The following is a 23,654-nucleotide window of genomic DNA, read 5'->3' as shown; positions in this document are numbered from 1 at the left end:
ATCCACGCGCTCCGTCCTTCAATTCGAAGCGCGCAGTCACGTGCCTGGTAGACATTCAGAACAGGGTCAATCGAGCCTCCCGTGGAAAGAAACAATGATACGCGGTACATGCATGCAATTAGTGAATGGGAGTAAATTTGCTGGATACAAGCTTCGAAACTACCTAAGAAAAGAAGACATGCGGGCCATCCTGGACACAATTAAAATACGAAACCCCACGCAATTCTGCCTGTACCATGTGAACAACTCCTGTCGTTGTCAATCTGACAACCAATATATAAGCATCCCAAGCATTTTACAACACATAAGAGAAAATTTAGGCAAAGATTTCCATCTCGGTCTTGCGATCGGCAGCAAACTGATCCTTGTATGCATCCCACAACTTCTCAATTTCCTGAACATAACGTTCATGCAGCTCATCAATGTCCTGTTGACCTGGTTGAGGTCCATGGGCCCTGTCAACTCGGATCGGCCGTCCGATAACAATGTTAACGGGTCGACGGTAAGGCATGAGACCAACATCGTAATTGAGCACACCACGGCCGTGGAGAGCTGGCACGGTAAACTTGAAAACCTTGAGAAATATCATCTGGATTCGGTGTACAAGGGGGTGTGTCTTAGGGCTCAGCTGGTCGTAGAGATCGTTTTCGCCAAATCCGATAACAGGAACTAGATCGGCTCCGGTACGAAGTGCCATCTTGACAAACCCTTTTCGGCTCCTGAGGATCAAGCGAAGGCTTCCTGGTTGGGCCTCGAGCGATTCGCGGGCACCGCCGACAACAATAGTAACAGCGCGGCCTCGGCCATCATTGCTAGGACCGCCCTTTGAGAGAAGATTCCATATCGACTCCTTAGAGACTGACTGGAGACCGTGAAGCATGATATAATCGCGGTAGAAGGGGAGACGGAAGTTGGAGTCGAGAGTGAGGAGTGTGTTGGTGATTCCAGGGAACAGTTCGCGAAACCCAAGAGCATTAGTGCCAAAGGCGGCGAAGGCTCCATGGGAAATGATGCCATGTGGATGGTACCCAAGTATGTATTTTCTATCGGTCGGTAGTTCGTGCGTCTTGTGCAGCTTCATGGGGAAGTATCCAGTGAAGAGCTTCCAGAGCTTGAGGCTTCGTACCCATTCTGAGCGGTAGGTCAGGTTACCGTTAGTTCCTGCAGTTGAAAGGACAAGATGGATCAGGTAAATTATAATGATAGGCCAAGCGAGTGGATTGGCGCAGATCAACCAGAAGGCTGAGACAAATGTGGCAATAGACATGCAATGAAACAAGACTGCTGCAGTCTGTAGCCGTCGCCTCATGGGCACTCGCAATGGCGCGAAACGAATGCCTCCGGCGCGCCAGCTCCCCGTCTTGATATTTTTAGGTTGAGCGGTAATGGGGAGCTTGGGATAGGACCATTGATCATGTCTGCTGGTGTTATCCGCGTCTCTGTCAGCGACAACGTCGGCGTAACTCTTTTCACCGTTGTTTGAATCTTCTTCTTTGCCGTCTCTCTCGTCCGCCTCAGCAGCTGCTGCTGCATAGCTCTTTCCAGTACCATTGGGAGTCCCGCTCGGGGCTCCTCCATTCAACTTGCCATCAGGCGCACCATTTGTAGAAAGCATCAGATCGTCAAAGTCGGCGTTGCTGGTAGAGATGCTCGACTCGAAATCACGATCAGGCAGCTGTGGGCGCTCCGGATCTCTCTGTTCACAGTGATTAATACAGGTTCTTTGATGATTTGAAGATGGAGGGCTTAATACATACAGCTTCAACAGCCTCTCCATTCTGCGATTGGGACGGCGGCTCGACCGGATGCTCGTTTTCCGGATTAGGAATTGTTGTCACTTTTTCAATTGCATTAGAAGGATGGGCCCCTTTGAATTATGTTAGTAAGTCTCTGGGAAAGTCGTGAAGCAACGAGGTTAAACCCATCAACACAATGTATCGGCAATCAAGCTATTACATCACCATTTGCCTGCTTTACGACGCAACGCACGTATGAAGGGCCCAAAGGTGGCACAAATCAACGGCACATGAATGAATTGGCTTACCGTTAATGAGGGGAACATCACTGTCAACCACAGGGTTCAACATGATACACAGAGCAGCTCGAATGTTGCTGTGTCGTGATAAAGCAAGATCTTGGGGCGGAGGGATAGCCAGTGGACTTGGGGATGTTGGGAATTGCACGAGAAACTGCTGGTCACACGCACAGTCACATCAGAAATTGATATAGGAAGAAGGGTATATATTGGCAATGCCGAAAGAGAGAAAGAGAACGGAAATTTTCAATCGGCGACTATGACACGAGCATTAGCCGCCATGATATCGTCTTACGGAGAGGGTGGACCTGAGCCGCTTTCGTGTTTGTATTATGCAAAAAGCTAAGTGCTAGTGATGACGTCGCACCAACCTTAGGTCATGTTTGACACGTGAAATCAGAAGCTTCGATCATGATCTGGCCAGGGGGAGGGAAGTTTGTCCAAGTCTCCACTTGCCGCTCCTTTACACAATTTAGACAGTCCTTAGGTAACTCAAGGTTTGATAGATACCTATTTCTTCTTAGCATGATTCAACGTGTGCTTGACTTGAGCCTCGCTTTTACAATTATAACTAGTGTTTTGTGAGCATAGTCGTAAATTATTAATGGCTTTAATCCATATTCCTACGTGTGTAGGAAATATCGGGTGTCGAATGTACTGAGTCTCAGAGTCCCCAATTAATTATTCCCCAGTCAGCGCCCTGCTATCCGTCGGGAATCATCAAATTCCATATGAGCCTCGGCAAGCCACCAACAGCAAGCAACACATCCTCTACATACCGCAAACGATGACAGAACTTAATCACTTGCCGGGTTCACTCTAGTAACAGCTTGTGGTCCTCGACGAGATAGACTCTCTATATACAAAGCTTCCACTCTGCACAATACAACTCTTTGACACCTGTACTAGCGCATGGATCCTTGCTGCCACGAGGCACACTTATCTGGACAAAACAACAATATATGTTACATGAAATAATGATGGGATAATCATGACTAGACCGTGCCCCGTTCTTTTAGCGTGGAGGTCCCTACCTTCCACAGAAACAGAAAAGGAAAAACAAAAAAAGCATGTTCCCATGTCCCATAAACGCCTCCCTGAGCACCATGCCAAATACTTCTCAAGGTAAAAAACGAAGGTCGTCTCAGTGTACTTTGTGATATAGTGACGCAATACGGAAGCACTCAGGAATGAGTGTAATGCAGCACTGTGTTATACTTTGGCGACAGCCGCCGCGGCGGCATCGCGTGTTTCCATCTGTTGTTTCAAGTCTGCAACGACATGGTCCAGAGTCGAAACCTTGTCTGTGAGCGCCTTGACTTTCTCCTCTAGCGCCTGAACATACGCCCACACACTCGGATCACTCTGAGCAAACATGTTTCCGCTGTCGTTGATAGACTGCGCGCCACTCCCGCTCCGGGTGTGAGAGAAGCCGGTTGACCCGGGCGCCGCGAACTCAGGATGCGACAAACCGGGAAGCTTGGGCCGGGATTGCGAGTTGTGCGGCGACTGTAAATCCGATGCTCGGCGTCCAAACTGCGCCTGCTGCAGCTGCTGGGTCAAGCTAGGAGAGCGCTGGCGCGCCAAGTTATTGGAGTCATGTCCTTGCACCCCGGGGCTCAATGGTTTTGGAGACTCAGTAATACCAGTCTGGGAATACATGTTCGCATTGGCGGCCGCAACGGATGCGATTCCCGCGGTAGAATTGTGCCCCGCAATGTTGTTGGCGACAGGCTGAGAAGAGTTGGAATTTGCCTGGTTTTGGTTAACATTGGGGGGGTAAAGTCCCCCAGTCCCAGGTCGAGCACCAGGTGGTGGATATGTCCGAGCATGGGTGCCGTAGCCATCAACTTGTGCTCCTGCAACATGCTGGGCGGTGATGCTTGGTAAACTTTGACGTCTCAGTTCATCATCCTCGGGATTATCGTATGCAAGTCCAGATATGGCCGATTCATCAGCTTCGCCAAGACTGGTCTCAATATCGTTGTCGTCAACGAAACTACCCATGCTGGATCGTCGCCCAGCACAGCCACCAGCACCCTTAGAGTGACGAGCAAGCGCATCGCCACGAGCGAATTTTCGGTCACACTTGGGACAAACGTGAGGCTTCTCGCCAGTGTGCAGTTTACCGTGACGCTTGAGGTCGTGCAGACGGCGGAAACGCATCTGGCATTCCGTGCATACGTATGGTTTCTCTTGGCTATGCGTCAACAAATGGCTCTTGAGGTTGTGATGGCGTGTAAACTCAGTATTGCAGTAGGGACATTTATGCTTCTTTGACCCAGATGATGTGGGAGATGTCTGGCCTGGGGTGGGCATCGGAAAGCTCATGCCTCGAGTTGGGGTTTCTGTCAGATTACCCGTAGCCTGAAGAGAGCCAGGGTACGATAGGGATCCAGGCTGGTGCCTCTCTTCCTGCCCGACTACTTGCTGTGACGACTGTTGATGCTGCTGCTGATCAATTTTAGGTACGTCCACTTCCATTGGAGTCGGACTCTCGGTGACGGGGACGCCAACAAGGCTGTTGGTGCTCTGTGGACTTGGTGCGCCATGCTCTTCGACCTGACTTGTCGCGGTTTGCGCCAGCGACACGGGGTTTGGGGCCTTTGGAGATGGGTCCATGGCAGCTGTTGGTGCTAGCTGAGGCGCGTCAGCAGGGCGGCTCATAGCCTGAACAGCTCCAGACATGAGGGAAGTTAGAACTCGGTGGCTAGGATTGTCGCTCGTGGGTGCTGGGGCCCGTATCCCGTCGTCTTGATCGTCAACTTCGCGTCGCCGGCGCTCGTCCTCGAGGGCAGCTGCCGCGGTCAAAGGCGTCGGAGAAATACTCGACGCGAGTGCCAAACGGGCAGACTTGGCCGGGGATCCAAGACCCAAGAGTCCCTGCGACTGCGCGACGAGAGAGCGCGGCGATGAAGGTGAAGGTGAACGAGGCCGTTTGAGCAATCTGATAGCAGCGTCGTCTGAAGGGATGATAGCAGGAGGGGTCGCCTCTGCGCGCGTTGCGGGCGGGGGGTCGATCGCGGTAAAGGCGGAAGCGTCCGATGCCATAGAGGCAGATGGAAAGCAGAGAATTGGAATAATCAAATGCAAATCTAATCCAGCATGCGATCAATTTCGAGGTTTCGATGTCGCAACAGCCTTGGGCCAAAGGCACATATCGGGGCGAGATGGATTAATGTGTGGCTGGAGACGTGGCGAGAGCTGATATTTTCCCCCCGGGTCAAGGCAGAGAGGCGAGTGAAGGAAGAAGCAAGTACTGGGTGGGCGGGTTTACGCTGTGGGCAGTGGGTGGCTTAGGCGAGGAATGCAACAAACAGAATTGAGGCTCGAGAACCGGCAATACAGTAGCGTGCAGAAAGGACGATTTAAGGCAAGTATTCTGGGGAAATGACAATGAGCCAATGTATCCGTGAGAATGGTTGACAGTAATGACGATGTAGCACTGAAGGAGAGTTGTGCAAGGAGACGTAGAGAAAGAAAGTGAACAAGGCGGCCGATGAGAGAGATGCGAGGCGAAGACGGGCGATGAGCGATAGTGAGGGCCTCTGAAAGTGGGCAAGTGGGTAAGAACCTTCTCTGATTGGATAACTAGCCTGGCGGGTTGAATGAGTGGGGTACGTAAGAGGGAAAGAGTGTGTGGGCGTTTGTCAGTGGATTGTTGACAGCTGCCGGGCTGGTTCCTTCCAAAAAGGCCTGTCCTGTCTCTCAGGTGGGATCGTGCCAGAAACCTGGTAGGTACCTTAGGATCAATGTACCCTGTCACCTTCCTTACCTTAACTTGTCCCGTCACGAACGTTTTCTTTATTGCTTTGGGAAAGCACTATGCAGCTCCGACCTAGCATTAGCCGCAAGGCTTGCATTAAAACAGGCTGATTAGGTACCTGAAACACAATTATTTCACGCGAAGATCATTCACAGAGATAAATAACGAGATATATTGGTGATGGTGTCTCGCCTCGGGAAGCCAACAAAACACGCCAGCGACGCGAAAACCAGTGGAAACATAGGGAAAGGGGAAACGCGCGCCTGGTTGGGGAACGCCCCGGAGCGGAAGATGACCACAACCCAAAGTGAAAGCCCAAAGAACGCCAAAGCGGACAGAAGTGGGTGATGCGAATACGTTTCTGGTATGAAGCGGCGGGCTAGAAACGTGCTGGGGAAAGGTCTAACTGAAAGTGACTGATTTTCGTTTCAAGGTACTTTGACGTTAGGTACCGCTATCTATTCCCTGCTGAGGAAACATCCATCATTTGGTCAGCCAGCCAAGACATTCACCACCGTCCAACTGGAGTGGATGATTTGCCTACATCTTGCAATCGCGATCCCAATGGAGTCATCATCGACAGTGATTTACTGTTTTATTGGCGAACCGCCTCTTTGACACTCTTCTCTCCTCTTTTGACCCTACACCTCAGCACAGCCCTTGCTTTGCGAAACTGGATGTCGAGATCTCAGCCTCTGACGGGGCCGCCCGAGGCGCATATATATACCATCTTACTGCAGTCAATCGCATGTCCCCGCAAGACGGAGGGCAGACGGGAAGACGCACACCTTCCACGCTGAGCGGGAGATGACGACAGTTGCTTTTGGCATCGTTCTTCTTCTTTATGACACTTCGCATACTAAAGGGCTTGCCGGTACATGCGTCGAGAGTATCGGTATATCTAGCCTCCAGACGACCCACTGATTACCTTCGGGTTCTCCAAATCGACAAGGCAAACAGGTTCCACAAGCTACCGTAGTAAGCGGCATGTCACTGCTCTATCGTAGGTTGAGAGGCGGATCGAGTTGACCAGAAGGCGAGAAAAGGAACAAGGAATAAGAGACATAGGAACAGTGATGAAGACTTGTTGCCGCCCACTCTGCCTGGGCTTATTATAACATTCGATTATTGCACGGAGAAACGAGACGAGGGCAAATAAATCACAATCACCAACCCTTTTGGTTTGTAGTACTCTTGTTGTTTGCTTACCTTTTTGAGCACACGCCAAATGAACCTACAGTCTCAATCTATCGAAACGCCCCAGCTGAAGGCTTGTCTTCAACCTCTGTTTTGTTTCCCTAAGCCACGGTACCCAGGTAGCATCGGTTCAGGGGACTGGGGGCAACGAAGCTGAACCAATCCTTGCTCAACTTAACTTCCCTCAGGTGAACCAAAAGGTGGCGGTGCGATCAAACACCTCGTAAATGGACCTCAGATCCATGAACCATGCTCAAAATACAACTGTGGCACCCCTATGATGCTCGGCGTTGCTGTGTGTGTGAGAAAGCCTAGAAAGTCCAGAAAACCCTGCCACTAGCTGGTACATGATTGTATAGTGGTGTGGCTGATCCTAGCAATTCTAACACCCAGCCTTTTACTCCGCCACGCCTGTCGTCACTGATTCTTTTCCTGTGCTCCCCCTAGACTTCCAAAGCTCGTTGGAGAGGCTGATAGGATGCTCAAAACCTGGAAGACTTGTTGAGGATTTTGTCAATTTACGGTATCCGTACTCGGTACCTTCCAGCAATATGCCATAATGTACGCCACCCTTGTGCAGATTAATCTTGTCAGCAAAAGCCCTGCAATTTGACATTATAGAGCAGCATATCATGATGCTTGCAAGTTATGCCCATCGCAATGATATCCTCCTTATTACTAGCTTACCTAGCTCATATCAGATCACGTTTTCAATCAATATCAAGCAACAAGTCAGTGGTCAAGTTCATGCGGTTTAGCACGACATCAACGTGGCTCGGAAGGCTGGAGAGGATGCGCTGATCTCACCAGTATTCCCCAATTCTCGAGTCTCTAGCGGCTTGATTCACCGTCAACGTCACAGTGATCACATTAAACCGCCCACTTGCTGTTGTGGCTGTGAGACAATCAGGTTCGCTTCACCGGAAACAACTGAACTTGTTCGGCGCTTGCAAGGCTATTTTCTGTTCAATGATTTTCGATTTGTTGCTGAACCAATATTGAGTGATATTCATGATTTCATCTTAAGGACATTTACCTCCGTAAGTACTCGTTGAAAGAGCAAATAATGGTGTATCGTCAGGTTAGTTCCGCCAGTTTTCAAGTTCGTCATCCAGCTTTCCTATACAGTCCTGGCACTCTGGCCTTGGCACACACAGATTCATATCGGCACAAACTGATGTCCCGATGCCATCTGGGCCTCGATGACTTTCCTGAACCCTTCGACACAGTCCCATGTCAAAACGTTTCCCCAAAAAGTGCCTTGTTATACCCGGTGTAAACGCCTCAGCCCCGTCGATTTGGTGAGAATCCCATGCAATTGAACCGATTGGGCACTGCATCTTCCTTTCAGCTGGTAAGTGGTCAGACAACAAGCATATCACGTTCTGCTGGTGTAATTACTGCAGGCGTCCCTTCTGAAAGCTGCGTGTGGTCTTTGCTACTTCGACAAGAACGTGATGGGGTGAATTACGATTGTTATTTCTGGCTACCCTACTCGGTCCCGTTTCATACAGATCTCGGTGTTTGTGTATGGCCGAGCATGCTAAACCTGGGTATTGTTATCTCAACCAGCGCAGTAGTCAACAGCCGCCTCGACCGATATCCAGCGTGCGTGAACAGTGGCCTTCAAGTGAGGTTTCCCCGGCTGTGTAATGCTTTTCCTGGTTTAGAGGTTACTAGGTGATATGGACTAATAATTGCTACTTGTCTGCAATCCCTACATGTCCAGTTGCACCGAGTCTAAGGCGTGTCTGGCATGCGTGTTACCAGAATTTTTGCTCTCCACGAATGAACCCTTCTGGCTTCATCAATCCTGCAGATCAGTCAGATGTGGTCTGCTTGAAAGGTGGTTTAGTCGTGATGCAAGTCAGGCCCCAAGACTTCATTCCATCCAACACGAATCTGAGTCATTGCGTGCCATCGCTAGGATGAACCAATGGTAACAATGGACATTCCAGATATATTCTTTTCGTCGTTGGGTCATCCTGTCACGAGTTCCAGGCTTTCATTGTCATGTTCATTCGCAGGGCCGTTGTCCTAGGCTCCTGGCTGTTGCAAGTTGTCTCAGGTGAGGTTTTTTATCTTTCCCATGACGAGCACCATCGGGCATCTTGATACCTAGATCGCAACCGCATTCTTATGCTGACTCGTGGTTTAATTAGATGTCTGGCTGAGATATTGTGTTGCTATTTGGCTCAGGTGATTCGACGATTGTGTTCTGCCTCTTGATGCTAGTGATGTTGCAACACTGCCGGCACATGATTTGCATTTCGGTAGTTTTGAGTTTTCCAAGACACATCTGAACAGAGACGCATATGGAGTAGGTATGAGACTGCTACAGACACAGGACTGCGGAAATTCAATAGGAGTTAGATGACCAGTGTCGACCCCAATACGATGACATCGAGGTTTAGGGTAGGCAGTGCCAAATAAGAGAAACAGAATTGAAATGATGCTTTGAATCATTCGTGCATGGTTAGAAGTCGTTTTAAGTATATCCAGGGCAGTACACGAAATTACGTGGTGGGTGACTCTATTTGCATTTACAAACGCAGACACTCGAGGGCGTTGTTCCAGTTGAATGGACATTCTCTGCTTCAAACTTCAGACCACTCCCGAGTCTCTAGCCTATATCTAAGATATGTGCAACCGTTGTATTCCAGACATTTGTAGTGGCTTGGCCTGGCAATCTTGAACTGCACCTTGCACACCAACACATGGTAACTGGTCTCAAGTTACCTGAGACTACTCACCACAGTGGAATGCAGCTCCACGTCATATGAAGCGTGTCATATAACCAAGAAGGTAGACATCTGCTCCAAGCCAATAGGACCAAATTAAAAGAGCCACAAGTATACAAAGCAAACAAGTGATGAATGCCATTAAGAAACGCGAAAGTCTCAGCTCCGATATGATACCAATGCAAGATGGCAATCAGATTATTTCCAGAATAACCATGAAAGCGGACACACCGTCTTACAGATCACAACAGATATCAACTTCATGCAAGATCATTCGTATTCGATATGTGCTACTTTGGTTGAAAGGTCTGTACTATAGACAGAGTTCAACAAGGCACGACTTCATGGCCACCGGCCAAAATTTAAGACGAAAATAGACATGTCAGTGGGCTGGAAGGACTAAGAAGACTCGTCAGTGAAAGAAGCCCTGATATATGGACAATGTCAACGTTGTGAAACATATTCAAGGGACATGACAGCCTGTACCAAGGTCGTACAAAATCCATCTAAATAGCTCCTATTAGTTGGATCGAGGCACTAAGGGTGGTGTGGTATCGAAGAGCGGCGTTTAAGACGCTCCAAGGCGGTCCGGCTAGGGGAGGGAAGAAAACTGAGGACTGTAACAATAAGCGATAAAAAAAATTCAAAAATAAAAAAAAAATCAGACAAGCTGGTGTAAGTTTAGGGGATTATTTGATGAATCAAGTTTGGCATATTCTGTCAAGGTCTGAAGTTTCCTTGCTCTCCGAGGTCCGGGTCACAGAACGGAAGATACCTAGGCACTTGTGTCAAAGAATGCCCATTGAAAGATGGACCTAATCCTTAAGCTTGTACCAGCAGGGGCAACGTACTTAGCTTATTCTTGAATATTTTGATATCGGATCAACTGTTACTGACCCGTAGGGACACGAGCATCCTTCTCTGCACAGACACATCCAGCCACTGTAACAAGGCGAAACCATGTGGCGGCGGTCAGCGAGTGAACAATATCTTTGAGAGAGGACGAAATTAGGTGCTGACGTGTGCCACCGAACCGACAATATCCAGCCGATGAAAGACCCGAAAGCCAATGCAAGGGGAAGCAGACAAAAAGTGGAGAGAAAAGAAAAGGAGAACGTTAGTCTAAGCTCTAAACAAGCTGGTTGCGTTTGCAAAAACCAGAAAAGAAGAGAGACAAGAATGCCAAGGCTTGGGCTGGCTTGTCCAAAAGGGGGCTTCACCGTTTTAGAAACACCAGGAAGACAAAGAAGAAAGGATTAAGAAAGATAATTTTCGTAGTCAGACCCAACAAAGTGGGGGGCTGCTGTAAGTCTGGCCACGATCCGCTCTGAGAAGCGTCAGGAGAGACAGCGATGACTCGAGCAAGGAAGCAAGATTAAGTATTTGCCGAGGCGTTGTCGATTGGACGCCATCAACTGGTATTTTCGCACCCAGCCAGACTTCGCTTGGCGAATACCAGGGTGAGGAATTATTGAGGGAGTCAGGGAATTAACAAGACGCGGCAATGCCGATCTAATTCTGACGCTCGGTGGATCAAAGCCAGACAAGACGCATTCAGTCACGAACCGAGCATCACGACATTGGATGTCTTTGAACGAGCTTGGTTGTTGATTTGCAAGTAATAGCCTTGGACCTCATTAAACCAGCAACCAACCAGATGGATGCGTGGATGTCGAGCAATATTGGAATTAAAAGCTGGCAAGAGCGAGATCCTACTAACCGGAGATCCATGGGTTGTTGTTGGCGGCTATCAATCGAGATGAGAGTGTGCTCGTAAAACTCGGCGTCATGATTGGCTTTACCGCTAGGCCTCATTATGAAACGGCTAACGGCCACTCCAAAGAGAGTTTTGAAGGGTCTCTCTGATCTAGAGCCCGAGGGTAACAGATTTAGAAGATTAGTGCCAGGTACCCGAAAGTGAAATGCAGCTGAGGCTTTAGGCTAGCACAGCAGCACATGCACTGTACTGCAAGTGCGGAACGTAGCTCCACAGAGGCCCATGCCTACTAAGGTAGGCACCTAGGCTCGATAACATAACTCGCGAAAAATGGTCTGACCGGCTGTGTGGTAAGGTAGGTAGCAAATGTCTGTATTGAGACTGAAGAAATGCTCAGTCAATTACGAGACTCGCTTCGTAGCCTTTCGATCTTCACAGACCTATCCAAAGGAATCAGAGGTTAGATCTGATCCGCGTTGAACGAATTGAACACGCGGATGAAGACTGAGCCATAGCTAACCAAAGCCAAGGCCGACCCGAAGCTCAGAAGTTGCTTAGATGTGATCAGATGGCGGAAATGGGGTCTTGTGCTGGGTTCAGTGGTACGTAGGCGCGCTATTGTACGAAGTACCGTATAGCGGCCCTCTACTGAATGGGTCGGTTGCTGTGGGAGTAGCGGTATGATTCCCCTGTTCTCCTTGTAAGTTGGTAGGCAGCTACCTGCGGATCCAACAACCAAGGACACGGGGATCTGTTCATCGCAATTTATGCCATGACGACGACAACAGCGGGTAGGCAAATTGCATGGGCGCAGATGACAATGCGTATATCCGCAGTTCTTGGAGTGGTACGTAGGCGCATATGTAACCAGCAACGGGCCAAGGGACCAAGAACAGAGGATTGATTGACTGTCGTTGACCGTTCTCATGCGCAAGCGAATAAAGGAAAGGGGGAAATGTCGATCGCTTTTAATATGAGGGATGTTCCAAAGTACTGGCACAAAGACCCTATTGGCTGATAGTTAACCATGCGCGCATTGATTCACTTTCGTTGCTCATTGTCAGGCGAGCGCTATTTTGGTAATGAGGACGGAAATGCGATTTGTTTTGGCAGGTGTGTGTTTTTTCCCAGATGCTGCGCCTGCACTGTGCCTGAGGGGCATCGTCCAACAGGAACAGGGGAGGGACATGCGATGGACCAGAACAGGGGACGATGCTAGCCAACTAGAGGCACGGAGATGGGTCTGTGAAGGTTACCCACCAAACCAAAAAAGGTGTAATTTCCCCTGTTCCTGGCAGACAACACTTGAGCAGGATCAGCAGCAGTTGATGGCCGATGGCCTGTCATGAATTCGTTCAGATTACCAGGTAACTAGTTGGTAGTCCTGCGTTGGTTTCTAGACGATTTCCTACTAGCATCCCCTGGACTGTTGTTGGTCTCCTTGGCGTCTTCCCCTCCTTATGTGAATCTCCCGGCCTCCCCTGGACTTGGAAGTCGGTCACCCCTTGAATACTTTGCGAAATAGGAACTCCCTTGACCAAGGTAGCCCAAGATATCATGACCTAGCATATGCGTGTTGACTCTGGAACTGATGCTAGACTGATTGAGGCAGAAAAAAAAACCCGCTTCTGGTATTTTTCTTAGTGTCATGTCTCACTTGATGATACGTTCTAGGGCCTGTTTGCGTCCCAGACCTCATCGTCGCCGGGTGCGCATTCATCAATGGGGGCCAGCTTTTTCGGATGCCAATCTCTTGCTGAGGTCCGCCTAATCCTGGTTTCTGGGCGGTCTTCGTCTTGGACTTAATCAACACCCCCTGCTCATGCTCCTTACCTTAGTCCGCCCCCCTTCTAGGCCTCCCCTAACTCCCCCAGTCCCTGGTCCCTCCCCAATCCTGGGCAAGACGCTGGACCTCTTTTCATTCTTATCCCCTTTCGTCTCCGTCAACCCCAGGCGCTTTGTTCCTCTTGCTTTCCTCGTGTGCTCCTTCCTTGCCAACTGAGAGTTTCATCTTTACTTACTCTCTCCCACACTCATTTATTAACTGTTTTTGTTTTCCCCGGCTTCTTGCCTCATCACGTTCGCTTTTACAGCAGTCGCTCACTTACTCGAGGGGATTGGATTATACTTTCAAAAACACAACATTCTTTAAAAGACAATAAAAGGTTAGTCGATTCGCAAAGAAGAGGAAATAGTGGCGATTGGAGACGAGGCCGATGTGGCAGAGACGAGATTCAAGTCATACCAATTCAAGGAGCAATAACAACCATCACAAACACAACGACAATCGCCTGCGGAACTCGAAAAAATACCAAGGGCAACCCGAGGGAAATTATTGGCGGAAACGGGCCATGTGCGATGATGGAGTCGCAAGAAGAATTATGTTGGGGAGGGGAAAGCAACATTAGCCAGGACAGACGAAGTACCTCAGGCCTGATCAACTGAAGCGACAGCAAACTCGACAACGGGACGCTTTGCACATCTACACACGTTCAAATGATGCACGGCGCAAACTCTCATGTCTCATCGGCTCTCCTTCCATGGCCACGCGCTGTGGAATCGTCTCATAGCAACAGTTAAAAGGTTGAAGGCTAATCACAAGGTTGAACTAGATATATAGGTTGCACCGTTACCATGAAGAACCTCATCACTTACACCCTTGCGGCTACGCTCGCCGCCGGTGCTACCGCCCAGCATCACCAGCACCAGCACATGCACGCTCGCCGTCATGCTGGCTCCAAGGTCGAGAAGCGTGACCCTGATGTTATCACCGAGTACGTTGTCGCCGCCACCGAGACCGTTTATGAGCTTGGCGGAGAGGAGATCGACATTCACGCCGCCAAGGCTGGTCTTGATGGAGGTAGCCTCGTCATTGTTGGCGAGTCCAACCCTACCTACGATGCACCCAAAGCTCCTGCGACCAGTGCTGCTCAGCCCGCGAAGGTTTCTCAGCCCAAGAAGGAGGTGGGCGCTCAATTCTACGAGTCTAAGACTGCCGCTGCTACTACCGCAGTGCCCAAGCCTGTCTACTCGGCCCCAGCCGCCACTCAATCCAAGGCCTCCAAGCCTAAGTCTTCCAAGCCCAAGACCAGTGGCTCCAGCTCCAGCTACAGTGGCTCCAGCGGCGCTACTGGTGTTGACAAGACGTTTGAGAGCGGCACTATCGACTGCAGCGAGTTCCCCTCGGAGTATGGTGCTGTTGCTCTCGACTGGCTGAACCTTGGTGGCTGGTCTGGTATTCAGTACTGCCCTGACTTCAGCTTCGCGTCCAAGCTGATCTACCAGATTGACACTGCCATCTCTGGCGACGGTTGCAAGCCCGGTGCTATGTGCTCCTACGCTTGCCCCGTTGGCTACCAGAAGACCCAGTGGCCTGCTGCTCAAGGTTCCGAGCGTGAGTCTATTGGTGGACTCTACTGCAACAAGGACGGCAAGCTCGAACTGACCCGTGACGGTTACGACACTCTTTGCGAACCTGGTGTCGGTGGTGTCACTATTCAAAACGACCTCGACGAGCAGGTTGTGACTTGCCGAACTGACTACCCCGGAACTGAGAACATGGTTGTCCCTGCTGTCGCCGAGCCCGGTAGCAACGTCGCTGTCTGCAACCCCAACCAGGACAAGTACTACGTCTGGGACGGTGTAGGCACCTCAGCCCAGTACTACGTCAACAAGAAGGGCTACACTGTCGAGGAGGCTTGTGTTTGGGACAGCTCCAAGGGCAAGGATGCCGGTAACTGGGCACCAGTTGTTCTCGGTGTTGGCATGAAGAACGGCATGACCTTTGTCTCCATTTTCCAGAACTCGCCAACCAGCACTGCCCTCCTTGACTTCAACATTGAGATCAAGGGTGGCAACAAGAAATGCTCCTACGTCAACGGCCAGTGGAGCGAGGGAACTGGCTGCACCGTAAGTTATCCTTGTCCTCCTGTGATATCGGCGAAATACTAACATTTATTCGTAGACTGCTGCTGCCGAGGGCCAGAAGATTACTGTCCGATACTATTAAAAGAATGTTACTTGACAAAGTCAAGTAGGATGTGCGTTTTTGGAACTTCTTGTCAATATTCTGGGTGACAGAGCTTGGGACCTTTCGGCCGCGGGCCACGGACGAGCGCAAGCTGTTGGGCCTGAGTTGATCATATCGATGAGGTGCGCGACGGCTGGCATGAGCAGGCTTCCTCCCATTTCTTGAGCCGGGTTGAATCTCTTGGATACGCTGGATGAGCAAGGACCTAAGAACGTTTCGACTGCCGATCTACTCGCTTGTCTTGTTCTCAGCGTCCTTTTCTAACAGTATTTGTTTTACTTTATTTTCTTATGTCAGCAAGTACTCCATATATTGCATTTTGGCCTGTTTCTTACATTGGACTCCTCACGGAACGATCATGCCCTGAGCCATTGTTGGCGACAGACGAATGCAGCCAGCGATTGTCAATTTTGCATTGGGAGGAGCCCTCAAGGTGTTTTATACCCCTGACCGAAGAGATGGCGATGGAAGAATGTCTCCGGACAGCAATGAGATCAAGTGGTCAACGTCGTTGGGTCCTGGAATAGAAATGTCCCTCTTTGAGCTTAGCTTGTCTATGTAATGTCTGTGATTTGGATAGTGTGTAGTGTCTTTTAAGTATGATAATTAAGCTCTTTGGTAGCCCTTTTTTGAAATTGTGAGGTGACAGACTGCTCCTTCATCGACATGTTCGATGAATGAATGGTCGTTGGACGGGATAGAATAGTCCCGTTCCGTGATGGTGTAAGTTAGGGAACGCCTTGTTCCCCAGACGCCACATTCGTTCACCACCTTATTCGAACCTCTGCCAACCACAATCTAGCATGTTGCCGCACTGCTGCTGCATGTGACCCTTGATCGGAACCAATCCTGGTTATGGATGCCTCTACTCGTGTGCCGCTACGTGCGTCATCTTAGATCACGGAGGGTAGGGATACATCTTGACAGGCCTCTAATACTCAATAGTAAGCTGTCATTTCTGGCCAACTGGTGTTGCCTAGACACTCTCTAAGAATACCGTTGAGAGTACAAGACGCTGGGCGCAACAGCGAAACGACAACTGTAACGATGGAGGTTGATATGAGGATGTTGGCTTGGCTGCAGCCCAGCGTTGTATCTGTTTAGTGACAAAACCAGTCATGTTTTGATACTGGACATTGATAAAGATAAAAAAACACAGCTAATTATTGCCGCTAAAGGCGCATTACTGCAGGTTGCCGTCTGGTGGCGCATCACGATCCCATGTTGTTCATCGTCATTGACTCCACACTATATATTTTACCCGGAGCCCATTTAAATACCTATCTCAGACAGCCTGCTCATTGTAAGTGACGGCAGTCAGATTCTCCCACCTCACTCACTTCCGGTTCTTCCAAACTTCGGCACACCGAGCATGTCGCTGAACCGTGTTCAAAGCATCGAGACGTTGACCGCTCCGCCTGGTCATGGCGCTTCGATTGAGAGGAGAGGAAGCGATGCGAGTTTGCGCGTCCGACGCTTGACTTTCAATCCTGTTCCTCAGGACTTCGAAACGGCTTCGTTGAGGCCAGATGAGCAACATGCCCAGACTGTTGGGGCATTTGAGGTTCCTCAGTGGAAGCGATTGCGTGAGTTTTCACTTATCAATGGATGTGTAGATAAGAAACCTATACTAACAAGTGAATCTAGTCCAGATTGGTGCCGCAGTTGTACACTGTCTCTTCGCTGCGGGCATAGGCAAGTCTCTTATCAAAACCTTGTCATCCATGATAAGTTGCTAACACTGTTTAGTCTTTGGCTATGCTGCCATCAAGCCAGTCCTGAAGCTTGAAGGTGCATATTCTGATGTATGCAAGCTCAGCCACTATCAAAGCCCAACTAGCGATACAAACGCTATCTCTGATGATCCTCAGGACACATGCGTTGAAATCAGGCTTAACCTGATGTTCACAGTCGCTGCTGTTGGGACCAACGTTGCAGCACTTCCTGTTGGCGCAATTCTCGACCATTTTGGCCCTCGTGTATGTGGCTTGTTGGGATGTCTCTTCCTAACGATAGGCACACTACTTATGGCATATGCTGGATCTCTACCTTTCGACGGTCTTCTCCCCGGATACTTGTTCCTCGCCCTCGGTGGTCCATTCACATACATCTCGTCATTTCAGCTCTCCAATGCTTTCCCGCGACACTCAGGTCTCATTCTCGCGCTCTTGACCGGCGCTTTCGACTCTTCGAGTGCATTGTTCCTCGTTTATCGTCTGATCTACAATGCCACAGAGGGTAGCTTCACCCTGCGCAAATTCTTCCTCGTCTACTTGATTGTCCCTGCTGTGATATTCGTCAGTCAGATTGTTGTCATGCCTGGACAGTCTTACAAGACTGTCGGCGAACTTGTCGACCAGGCGGCTGAAGCGGATGAAAACATTGTTGTGCACTCGACATCGAGCACGCAGCAGGAGATTGATGAGCATACAGCTCTGCTCCGCGATGAGCGTCGTGAAGAGAGGGAAAGGCGCGAAGCTGTTGTACACGATATCGAGAACCTCTTAGGTTCGTCCAAGGGTGATGATCAAGTCCAGGCCAAGGAAAGACAGCATGTTGCATCGGGTGTCTGGGGAGTCCTCCATGACCGCACCGTGCTAGATCAAATCCGCTCTCCTTGGTTCATCCTCATCTGCCTTTTCACTGTTGTTCAAATGACACGCATCAACTTCTTCGTCGCGACCATACGACCGCAGTATGAAGCCATCTTCGGCGACCACGATCGTGCTGTAAGGATCAATACTTTCTTCGACGTAGCCTTGCCAGCAGGTGGAATATTTGCGATTCCCTTCATCGGAACAGCGCTCGACCATGTCAGCACTGTTCTTGTGCTATCGACACTCGTTGCATGTGGCACGCTCATTGGTATCTTGGGTGTCCTACCCTTTGAGTGGGCAGCATACACTGGTATTGTCCTCTTTGTCTTGTACCGTCCATTTTATTACACTGCTGTGTCCGACTACAGTGCAAAGGTGTTTGGTTTCCGAACCTTTGGAACCGTGTATGGCCTCATTATCTGTCTCTCCGGCTTGTTAAACTTCTCACAATCTGGCCTGGATGTTTTGTTCCACGAGACCTTCAACGGTAACCCAGTACCCGTTGATATTATGCTTCTTGTCATAGGTCTTGTCATTGGTGTTGCACTTGTGGTGTTTGTGGCAGCTCAGCTTCGAAAGATGCACCAGAAAGCCAGAGCTGGCATTGCCCAGTGACGTGGTAACAATTTCATGACTATACTCAACTTTCTTTTCACTATGCTGAGTATTGGTTAGCGATTAACTACTATTGCACATTCTTGATCTCAGGAGAGCGTTCCCAAGGATAGTGCAAAAAAGGGGATCTTGTAAGTTCCAACAATGTATTTGAAGATCGCCATCTTCGAAAAGTGTATCTAGAACCACAGACCATAATCATCATGCTTGGATGCGACTTGACAAAACATCAATAACGGGTCACAAAGAAGCAATTGGCAGCGACATTTTCGGTAAGCATTATATATAGCCCAAATGTAGGAAGAAGTGCACAAAAAAGCGTGATCCCTGTTTACCTAAACATGGAACAATTTCCGCCACTGAAATAGGTTTCTTCAATTTGCTGTTCTCTGAACTTAATGCGTGCGAGTCACTGGCTAGAAATCTGAGGATGGTGAGTAACAAAACCTTGCACGTGAGGGATTCTATGGAGTGTCTGTGAGTATAGTGGCCTCTACTTTCCACGATATGCTGGTAATGGAGCATGGGTGGGTGGGAGGCTGTAGGATCAATATCCATTGTCAGGGATGCTTTTGTAGAAGCTGATATGGAATGGATTATTCTCACGCGTTGACTTGTCACTGGACATAGCTATACGGCTCCTGCTGATTCGTCAGGTTGTCCAACTTCTCTTCCCTGACACACATAACAACCAGTAATATGTTGGACGGAAATGCATCATGAGGGAAGCCCAGTCCAAAGAAATACGTGGAAATATGGAAATGCGGGTGGGCGGAGCTTAACGCCCCAAGGCTAGAAGCACGCAAACAGCGTAGGATGACTCTGAACTGGCTGCTTCAGCATGTAAAGGAAGTCACCAGAATGGGCAAAAACATGATTAAATAAACCAATACGGTATATGGCGATAGAAGTCTAGAATCTGGCGTCCATGAGAGTCAGGTTAAAAGTAGCGGCGGATTTCATTAAGCAGTATTGCACCACTCTAAGCATACAGAGACCAACAGTCTAATATGTATGTATATGAAAACCTTCTTGTCCATGAATGGCTCTACTCATTGATGACAGGAGTGCGGAAAGGATCCTCGCCACAGAACTGACCCCAACCGTCAAGTTGAGCAGAAGCCCACTTCAATATTTTGCTGAAACCCTTATCCTCGTCCTTGGGGGTGCAGTAGTATGTATTGTCGGACGAGCTGAGCTTACCGGTTTTCTCAACAGAAGGAGGATACTCTATCTGGAGTACAGGCTTGCCAGCGTCGATGTATGTTTGGAAGTCCTCGCAGAATGGCCAGTTCTCCTCGTCAGGATCCGTAGTGCCGCGGCAGGACTCGAGAACAGCGAAGTCAAGGGTTGAGACAAGGTCCTCGGCAATTTCGGGTGCATTCTTCTGGCCCACGAGGAGACGGTTACCATCCTTGGTCTTGATTGAGTGGGCGTACTCTGCGAGATTCTTGAGGTATTTGGTGTAGTCGGATGGCTTCAGTTTGAAGCCTGTAGGGTCCTCGCCATCCTGCTGCCAAGCGTCGACGTTGTCAGGGTCCACTGCATCGCATCCAATCTTTGCAGCAACGTCAAGGCGTGCTTTCTGAAGCTTGAGCACAGTTGAGTCACGGATGTCGAGGTACCACTCCTCACTGTCATAAGGATAGGCCAAGGAATGACCAATAACGGCCTTGGGAAATTGTTTGATATCCTTGTCCCATGACTGAAGAGCTCCGGCGTTGAAGTAGCAGATCACGAACTTTCCAGCACCCTGTATGAAGAATTAGTTATACTGCCATGTAATTTGGACTTGGAACAACCGCGCATTACCTTGAGCAGGGGAATCATCTCTGGATAATCGCGGCCATGTCCCATATCAATGTCCCAGACTTTGGCTTTGGACGGGATCAAATCGGCAACGGTATCGTGCTTAATAGGCTGGTGTAGGACAATTTCCCATTCCACGCCGGGCTTAAAATCGGAGAGCTCAAACAAGGCTGAAGAAGCCGCGGCAGCAGGCTTTGCCTCTACGGCCTTGACATGATTAGCAATCCGACATTCGTCTTTACGACGAGCGCTTACAGAGCCGCCAACAGCCAGAACAGTAAGGGCAATTCGATTGAAGGTAACCATGGTTACTAATCTTGTATTTCAAGAAGAGAAACCAAGTGTTGAAACAGAGAAGTTATTGCTACAAAGGTCCCAGGGGGGTATTGGAATGAGCAGTTGGCGACGAATTCTTGAATTAGGAAATGTATGTGGGCTTTGATGAGTTGAAGAAGTCCCTACGTGGAATGATTATGACCATACAACTCCGTAATGTAAAAAGTTGCAAAACAATCAAGCTGTATATTATACTCTACCTTGACTCTACCGCTATTCCACTCGCTGTCATCAATATCATATCATACCTTGGCACCTTATCTCATGCTCAAAGGATGAGCCGGTCGCTTCAAGATGCCTGCTGGGTGAGATGAGCACGGAAGGATTCTGTGGGACATGATGCAACAAAAAAAAAAAAAAACACAACCATCATGCACTGACACAGTCGTCTTCTGGGCATGATTTTCTAATGGCTTATTCAGTAGCCATAAATAACAAGGGACGAAAGTTCCAAAGTGCTGAATGTGGTAAGGCCAGAGGTGAGATAGTGGGTCGAGAGCGAAACCCTCTCAAATGCCCTTGTCGTGATGATCTTTAACAGACAAGGCCTTCAGGTGATCTTTTCAGCTCAGCTTTGACGGGCTCAAATAAGCTTACTCCGGAGTTGATATTATGTTCCGAACCTGGCTCGAGCTTTATCGGAGAAATGAAAGTGGTCCTCGAATCACTATGACAATAAATCATTACACTATTAACATTGTGACGTTGAGAAGTAGTCCGTGATTCAAAGCTGCATGGCGGTTCCAATTGCAGCTTCTCGGGCTTTCCGAACCTCGTCGCGTCTCTCTTCGTTTTCCTCCTTCAGCCGTTCCTCAACATCGTCTCTAATGGCACCAAGATCTGGCGGTATTGTCTGGAGCTGAACGCTTGGTGCTGCTTCCACAAACCGGAGTTGTTCCGTAACATGTTGCACAATCTCCTGTAGTCGCTTCGGGGGATTCCGATTCACTCGTGGTTCGCCCAGGATTTGTTCCAGAGTAGGGAAGAGGGTATCCTGCCGGAAGTGATCACGCCATGGGGCATGCTCTGGAAGAATGGGGTTGATCTTGTCTTGGGCATTGATAGCAATACTCGTCTCGTAAGTCCATGCCCTCGCCACGTTCCTGGGAGTGTAGCCGCCGCCTCCAAAGAGGATCATGGGGATGCCCATTTCTTTGCAGAACTTGACACAGGCGCCGTGACCCTGAACTTGGAGATTGAAGCGGCCCAGACGATCGCCGGCCAAGGAATCCGCACCGCATTGCAAAGCGATTGCACCCGGTCGGAATTTCTCCACAATCTTGCCAACTACAGTGTTAAATAAATGATCGTATTGCTCATCAGTGATACCGTCGTTCAATGGTACGTTGAAAGCATGGTGAGCGCCCGGATTATGCTCGCTCTTAGGGCCGTTGTCATCGAGAGCGCCAGTGCCCGGGAAGAAGTTATTCGGGTCATATTTGTGAAAAGAGACTGTCATGACTCTGTCCGTTGAAAAAAAGGCTTCTTCCACACCGTCTCCATGGTGCACATCGATGTCGATGTATAATACTCGCGGATAGTATCGAAGGAGTTCAAGGATGGCGATCACGATGTCATTGATATAACAAAATCCAGACGCTTCAGACCTCTTGGCATGATGAAGACCGCCACCCCAGGAAATGGCGATATCAGACTGCTTAGAGCAAATCTTCCTGGCCGCGTCAAGAGATCCACCGGCTGATAACGAACAGTAGTTGAAGAGGCCATCAAAGAGGGGACAATCAGAACCACCAAGGTTGAACTTGAGGTCAACCCCCTGGTTCTCGAGATCCCGAGGTACTGGCTCAGGAAGTACAGTACCAAGGAAATCTAGATAGTCAGAAGAATGAAATTCTGCAAGCTCCTCATACGTGGCGGCTCTGGAGATGTAATTATCCATTGCGAATGACATTCCGTAAGAGTAGATGAGACTCTTGGACAGAGTTAATCGCCAAGGTTTCATAGGATGAGTGACTCCAAAATGATGCTTCTCAATGTCCGGATTGCAGTGGAAGGAAACATTGTAACCTTTGGGTTTTGTGATACCAGACTCTTCAGCCAGACGCTTGCACTTGTTGTAGAATTTAGCATTGTCCATCTCACTAGCCAGCCCCAGCGGTTGATTGGAGAACTCCTCAACGACCGAGTTATCACGATCCTCGTCTGCAATATGGGGAAGGTAGTTGGGTTTAGGCACCCGGTACCTATAGGAGTCTATGTCCATAGTTGGAGTACAAGAAAAGAGGTGCTTTGATATGGATGTGAGATGTGTCGAGCAATAGCCCAGACGAATAGTGACTTGAATAAGTCGTTGCCGCGTATCTGATGCCAAATAATGATAATAGTGTGGCTGTAAGATACCGATAACACAGCAGATAGTATGAGACGGCTGCAAAGCTCTTCAAGTGACGATTTTTGACGAAAGTTTGGGTGGTTGAGATGTGTGGTATGGTTAATGTAGTTGGTGAAATAGATAGCTCCAGATCTCAAGAGTCGAAAATGCACAAATGCAAGCGGTTGGCAATTGCGCGGGAGGCTCCACTGTTACCTCAGGTTGTGGATTGTCTCTCGAGGCTGGGGGAAGTATAGTCAGGTCCCTTTCAGTACAGCTACTGAGGTTCCGTGTGAGTTCAGAGACACAAGAGACTTGAAAATACCTTGGTTTAGGGAAAGTCTCCAGGAACCAACCTGCAGCTTCTATCTCTTAGTGCATCTTGGCCCATGCTAGAACGGTCATAGTACGAATTTGAACTGTGGCTTCGATACCTAAGTGGCTGTGAGAAACAACCCATGGAACAGGCTGCCTTAGTA

The 23,654-nt window shown here is 49.2% G+C and overlaps 8 protein-coding genes across 16 annotated transcripts; 3 read left to right on the top strand and 5 right to left on the bottom strand.

Moving 5' to 3' along the window:
* Positions 1-316: 316 nt before the first annotated feature.
* On the bottom strand, positions 317-2,087 carry FOIG_00488 (uncharacterized protein; the record flags this gene model as incomplete). Its single annotated transcript, XM_031196645.1, has 3 exons — positions 317-1,696; positions 1,758-1,867; positions 2,045-2,087. The coding sequence occupies 3 exons, from the start codon at positions 2,085-2,087 to the stop codon at positions 317-319; spliced, it is 1,533 nt and encodes a 510-aa protein (XP_031072412.1).
* A 486-nt stretch (positions 2,088-2,573) lies between these two features.
* FOIG_00487 (uncharacterized protein) lies at positions 2,574-7,705 on the bottom strand. Of its 2 annotated transcripts, XM_031196644.1 has the most exons (3): positions 6,590-7,705; positions 6,529-6,531; positions 2,574-6,474 (listed from the first exon to the last, which is right to left on the bottom strand). In XM_031196644.1, exon 3 carries the CDS (start codon positions 5,084-5,086, stop codon positions 3,248-3,250), a length of 1,839 nt encoding a protein of 612 aa, XP_031072411.1. In that variant the 5' UTR covers positions 5,087-6,474; positions 6,529-6,531; positions 6,590-7,705; the 3' UTR covers positions 2,574-3,247. The 2 variants fall into 2 exon arrangements, with proteins under 2 accessions (XP_031072411.1, XP_031072410.1); XM_031196643.1 differs by having other exon boundaries at positions 2,574-6,531.
* On the top strand, positions 7,448-9,530 carry FOIG_00486 (uncharacterized protein). 7 transcript variants are annotated; one of them, XM_031196642.1, is made up of 4 exons: positions 7,448-7,643; positions 7,700-8,860; positions 8,957-9,066; positions 9,161-9,530. In XM_031196642.1, exon 2 carries the CDS (start codon positions 8,311-8,313, stop codon positions 8,680-8,682), a length of 372 nt encoding a protein of 123 aa, XP_031072409.1. In that variant the 5' UTR covers positions 7,448-7,643; positions 7,700-8,310; the 3' UTR covers positions 8,683-8,860; positions 8,957-9,066; positions 9,161-9,530. The 7 variants fall into 7 exon arrangements, with proteins under 7 accessions (XP_031072409.1, XP_031072407.1, XP_031072406.1 ...); XM_031196640.1 differs by having other exon boundaries at positions 8,957-9,530; XM_031196639.1 differs by having other exon boundaries at positions 7,700-9,066.
* Positions 9,531-10,401: 871 nt separating this feature from the next.
* On the bottom strand, positions 10,402-12,541 carry FOIG_00485 (uncharacterized protein). The gene is made up of 2 exons (XM_031196635.1): positions 10,591-12,541; positions 10,402-10,514 (listed from the first exon to the last, which is right to left on the bottom strand). The coding sequence occupies exon 1, from the start codon at positions 12,382-12,384 to the stop codon at positions 11,917-11,919; it is 468 nt and encodes a 155-aa protein (XP_031072402.1). The 5' UTR covers positions 12,385-12,541; the 3' UTR covers positions 10,402-10,514; positions 10,591-11,916.
* An 801-nt stretch (positions 12,542-13,342) lies between these two features.
* FOIG_00484 (murein transglycosylase) lies at positions 13,343-16,108 on the top strand. Of its 2 annotated transcripts, XM_031196634.1 has the most exons (3): positions 13,343-13,621; positions 14,069-15,365; positions 15,421-16,108. In XM_031196634.1, the coding sequence occupies exons 2-3, from the start codon at positions 14,091-14,093 to the stop codon at positions 15,463-15,465; spliced, it is 1,320 nt and encodes a 439-aa protein (XP_031072401.1). In that variant the 5' UTR covers positions 13,343-13,621; positions 14,069-14,090; the 3' UTR covers positions 15,466-16,108. The 2 variants fall into 2 exon arrangements, with proteins under 2 accessions (XP_031072401.1, XP_031072400.1); XM_031196633.1 differs by having other exon boundaries at positions 13,343-15,365.
* A 135-nt stretch (positions 16,109-16,243) lies between these two features.
* On the top strand, positions 16,244-19,097 carry FOIG_00483 (uncharacterized protein). The gene is made up of 3 exons (XM_031196632.1): positions 16,244-17,072; positions 17,134-17,181; positions 17,236-19,097. The coding sequence occupies exons 1-3, from the start codon at positions 16,859-16,861 to the stop codon at positions 18,696-18,698; spliced, it is 1,725 nt and encodes a 574-aa protein (XP_031072399.1). The 5' UTR covers positions 16,244-16,858; the 3' UTR covers positions 18,699-19,097.
* Positions 19,098-19,577: 480 nt separating this feature from the next.
* FOIG_00482 (uncharacterized protein) lies at positions 19,578-20,904 on the bottom strand. Its single transcript, XM_031196631.1, has 3 exons — positions 20,763-20,904; positions 20,511-20,714; positions 19,578-20,451 (listed from the first exon to the last, which is right to left on the bottom strand). Exons 1-3 carry the CDS (start codon positions 20,811-20,813, stop codon positions 19,747-19,749), a joined length of 960 nt encoding a protein of 319 aa, XP_031072398.1. The 5' UTR covers positions 20,814-20,904; the 3' UTR covers positions 19,578-19,746.
* Positions 20,905-21,154: 250 nt separating this feature from the next.
* FOIG_00481 (histone deacetylase HOS2) lies at positions 21,155-23,361 on the bottom strand. The gene has a single exon (XM_031196630.1). It carries the CDS (start codon positions 23,065-23,067, stop codon positions 21,568-21,570), a length of 1,500 nt encoding a protein of 499 aa, XP_031072397.1. The 5' UTR covers positions 23,068-23,361; the 3' UTR covers positions 21,155-21,567.
* Between the last annotated feature and the right edge of the window lie 293 nt (positions 23,362-23,654).

Source organism: Fusarium odoratissimum, assembly GCF_000260195.1.
Source record: "Fusarium odoratissimum NRRL 54006 unplaced genomic scaffold supercont1.1, whole genome shotgun sequence".
In the NCBI taxonomy this organism is placed as follows: Eukaryota; Fungi; Ascomycota; class Sordariomycetes; order Hypocreales; family Nectriaceae; genus Fusarium; species Fusarium odoratissimum.
Note: the sequence above shows the minus strand (reverse complement) of the source record. Positions and strands in the feature narration are given on the sequence as shown.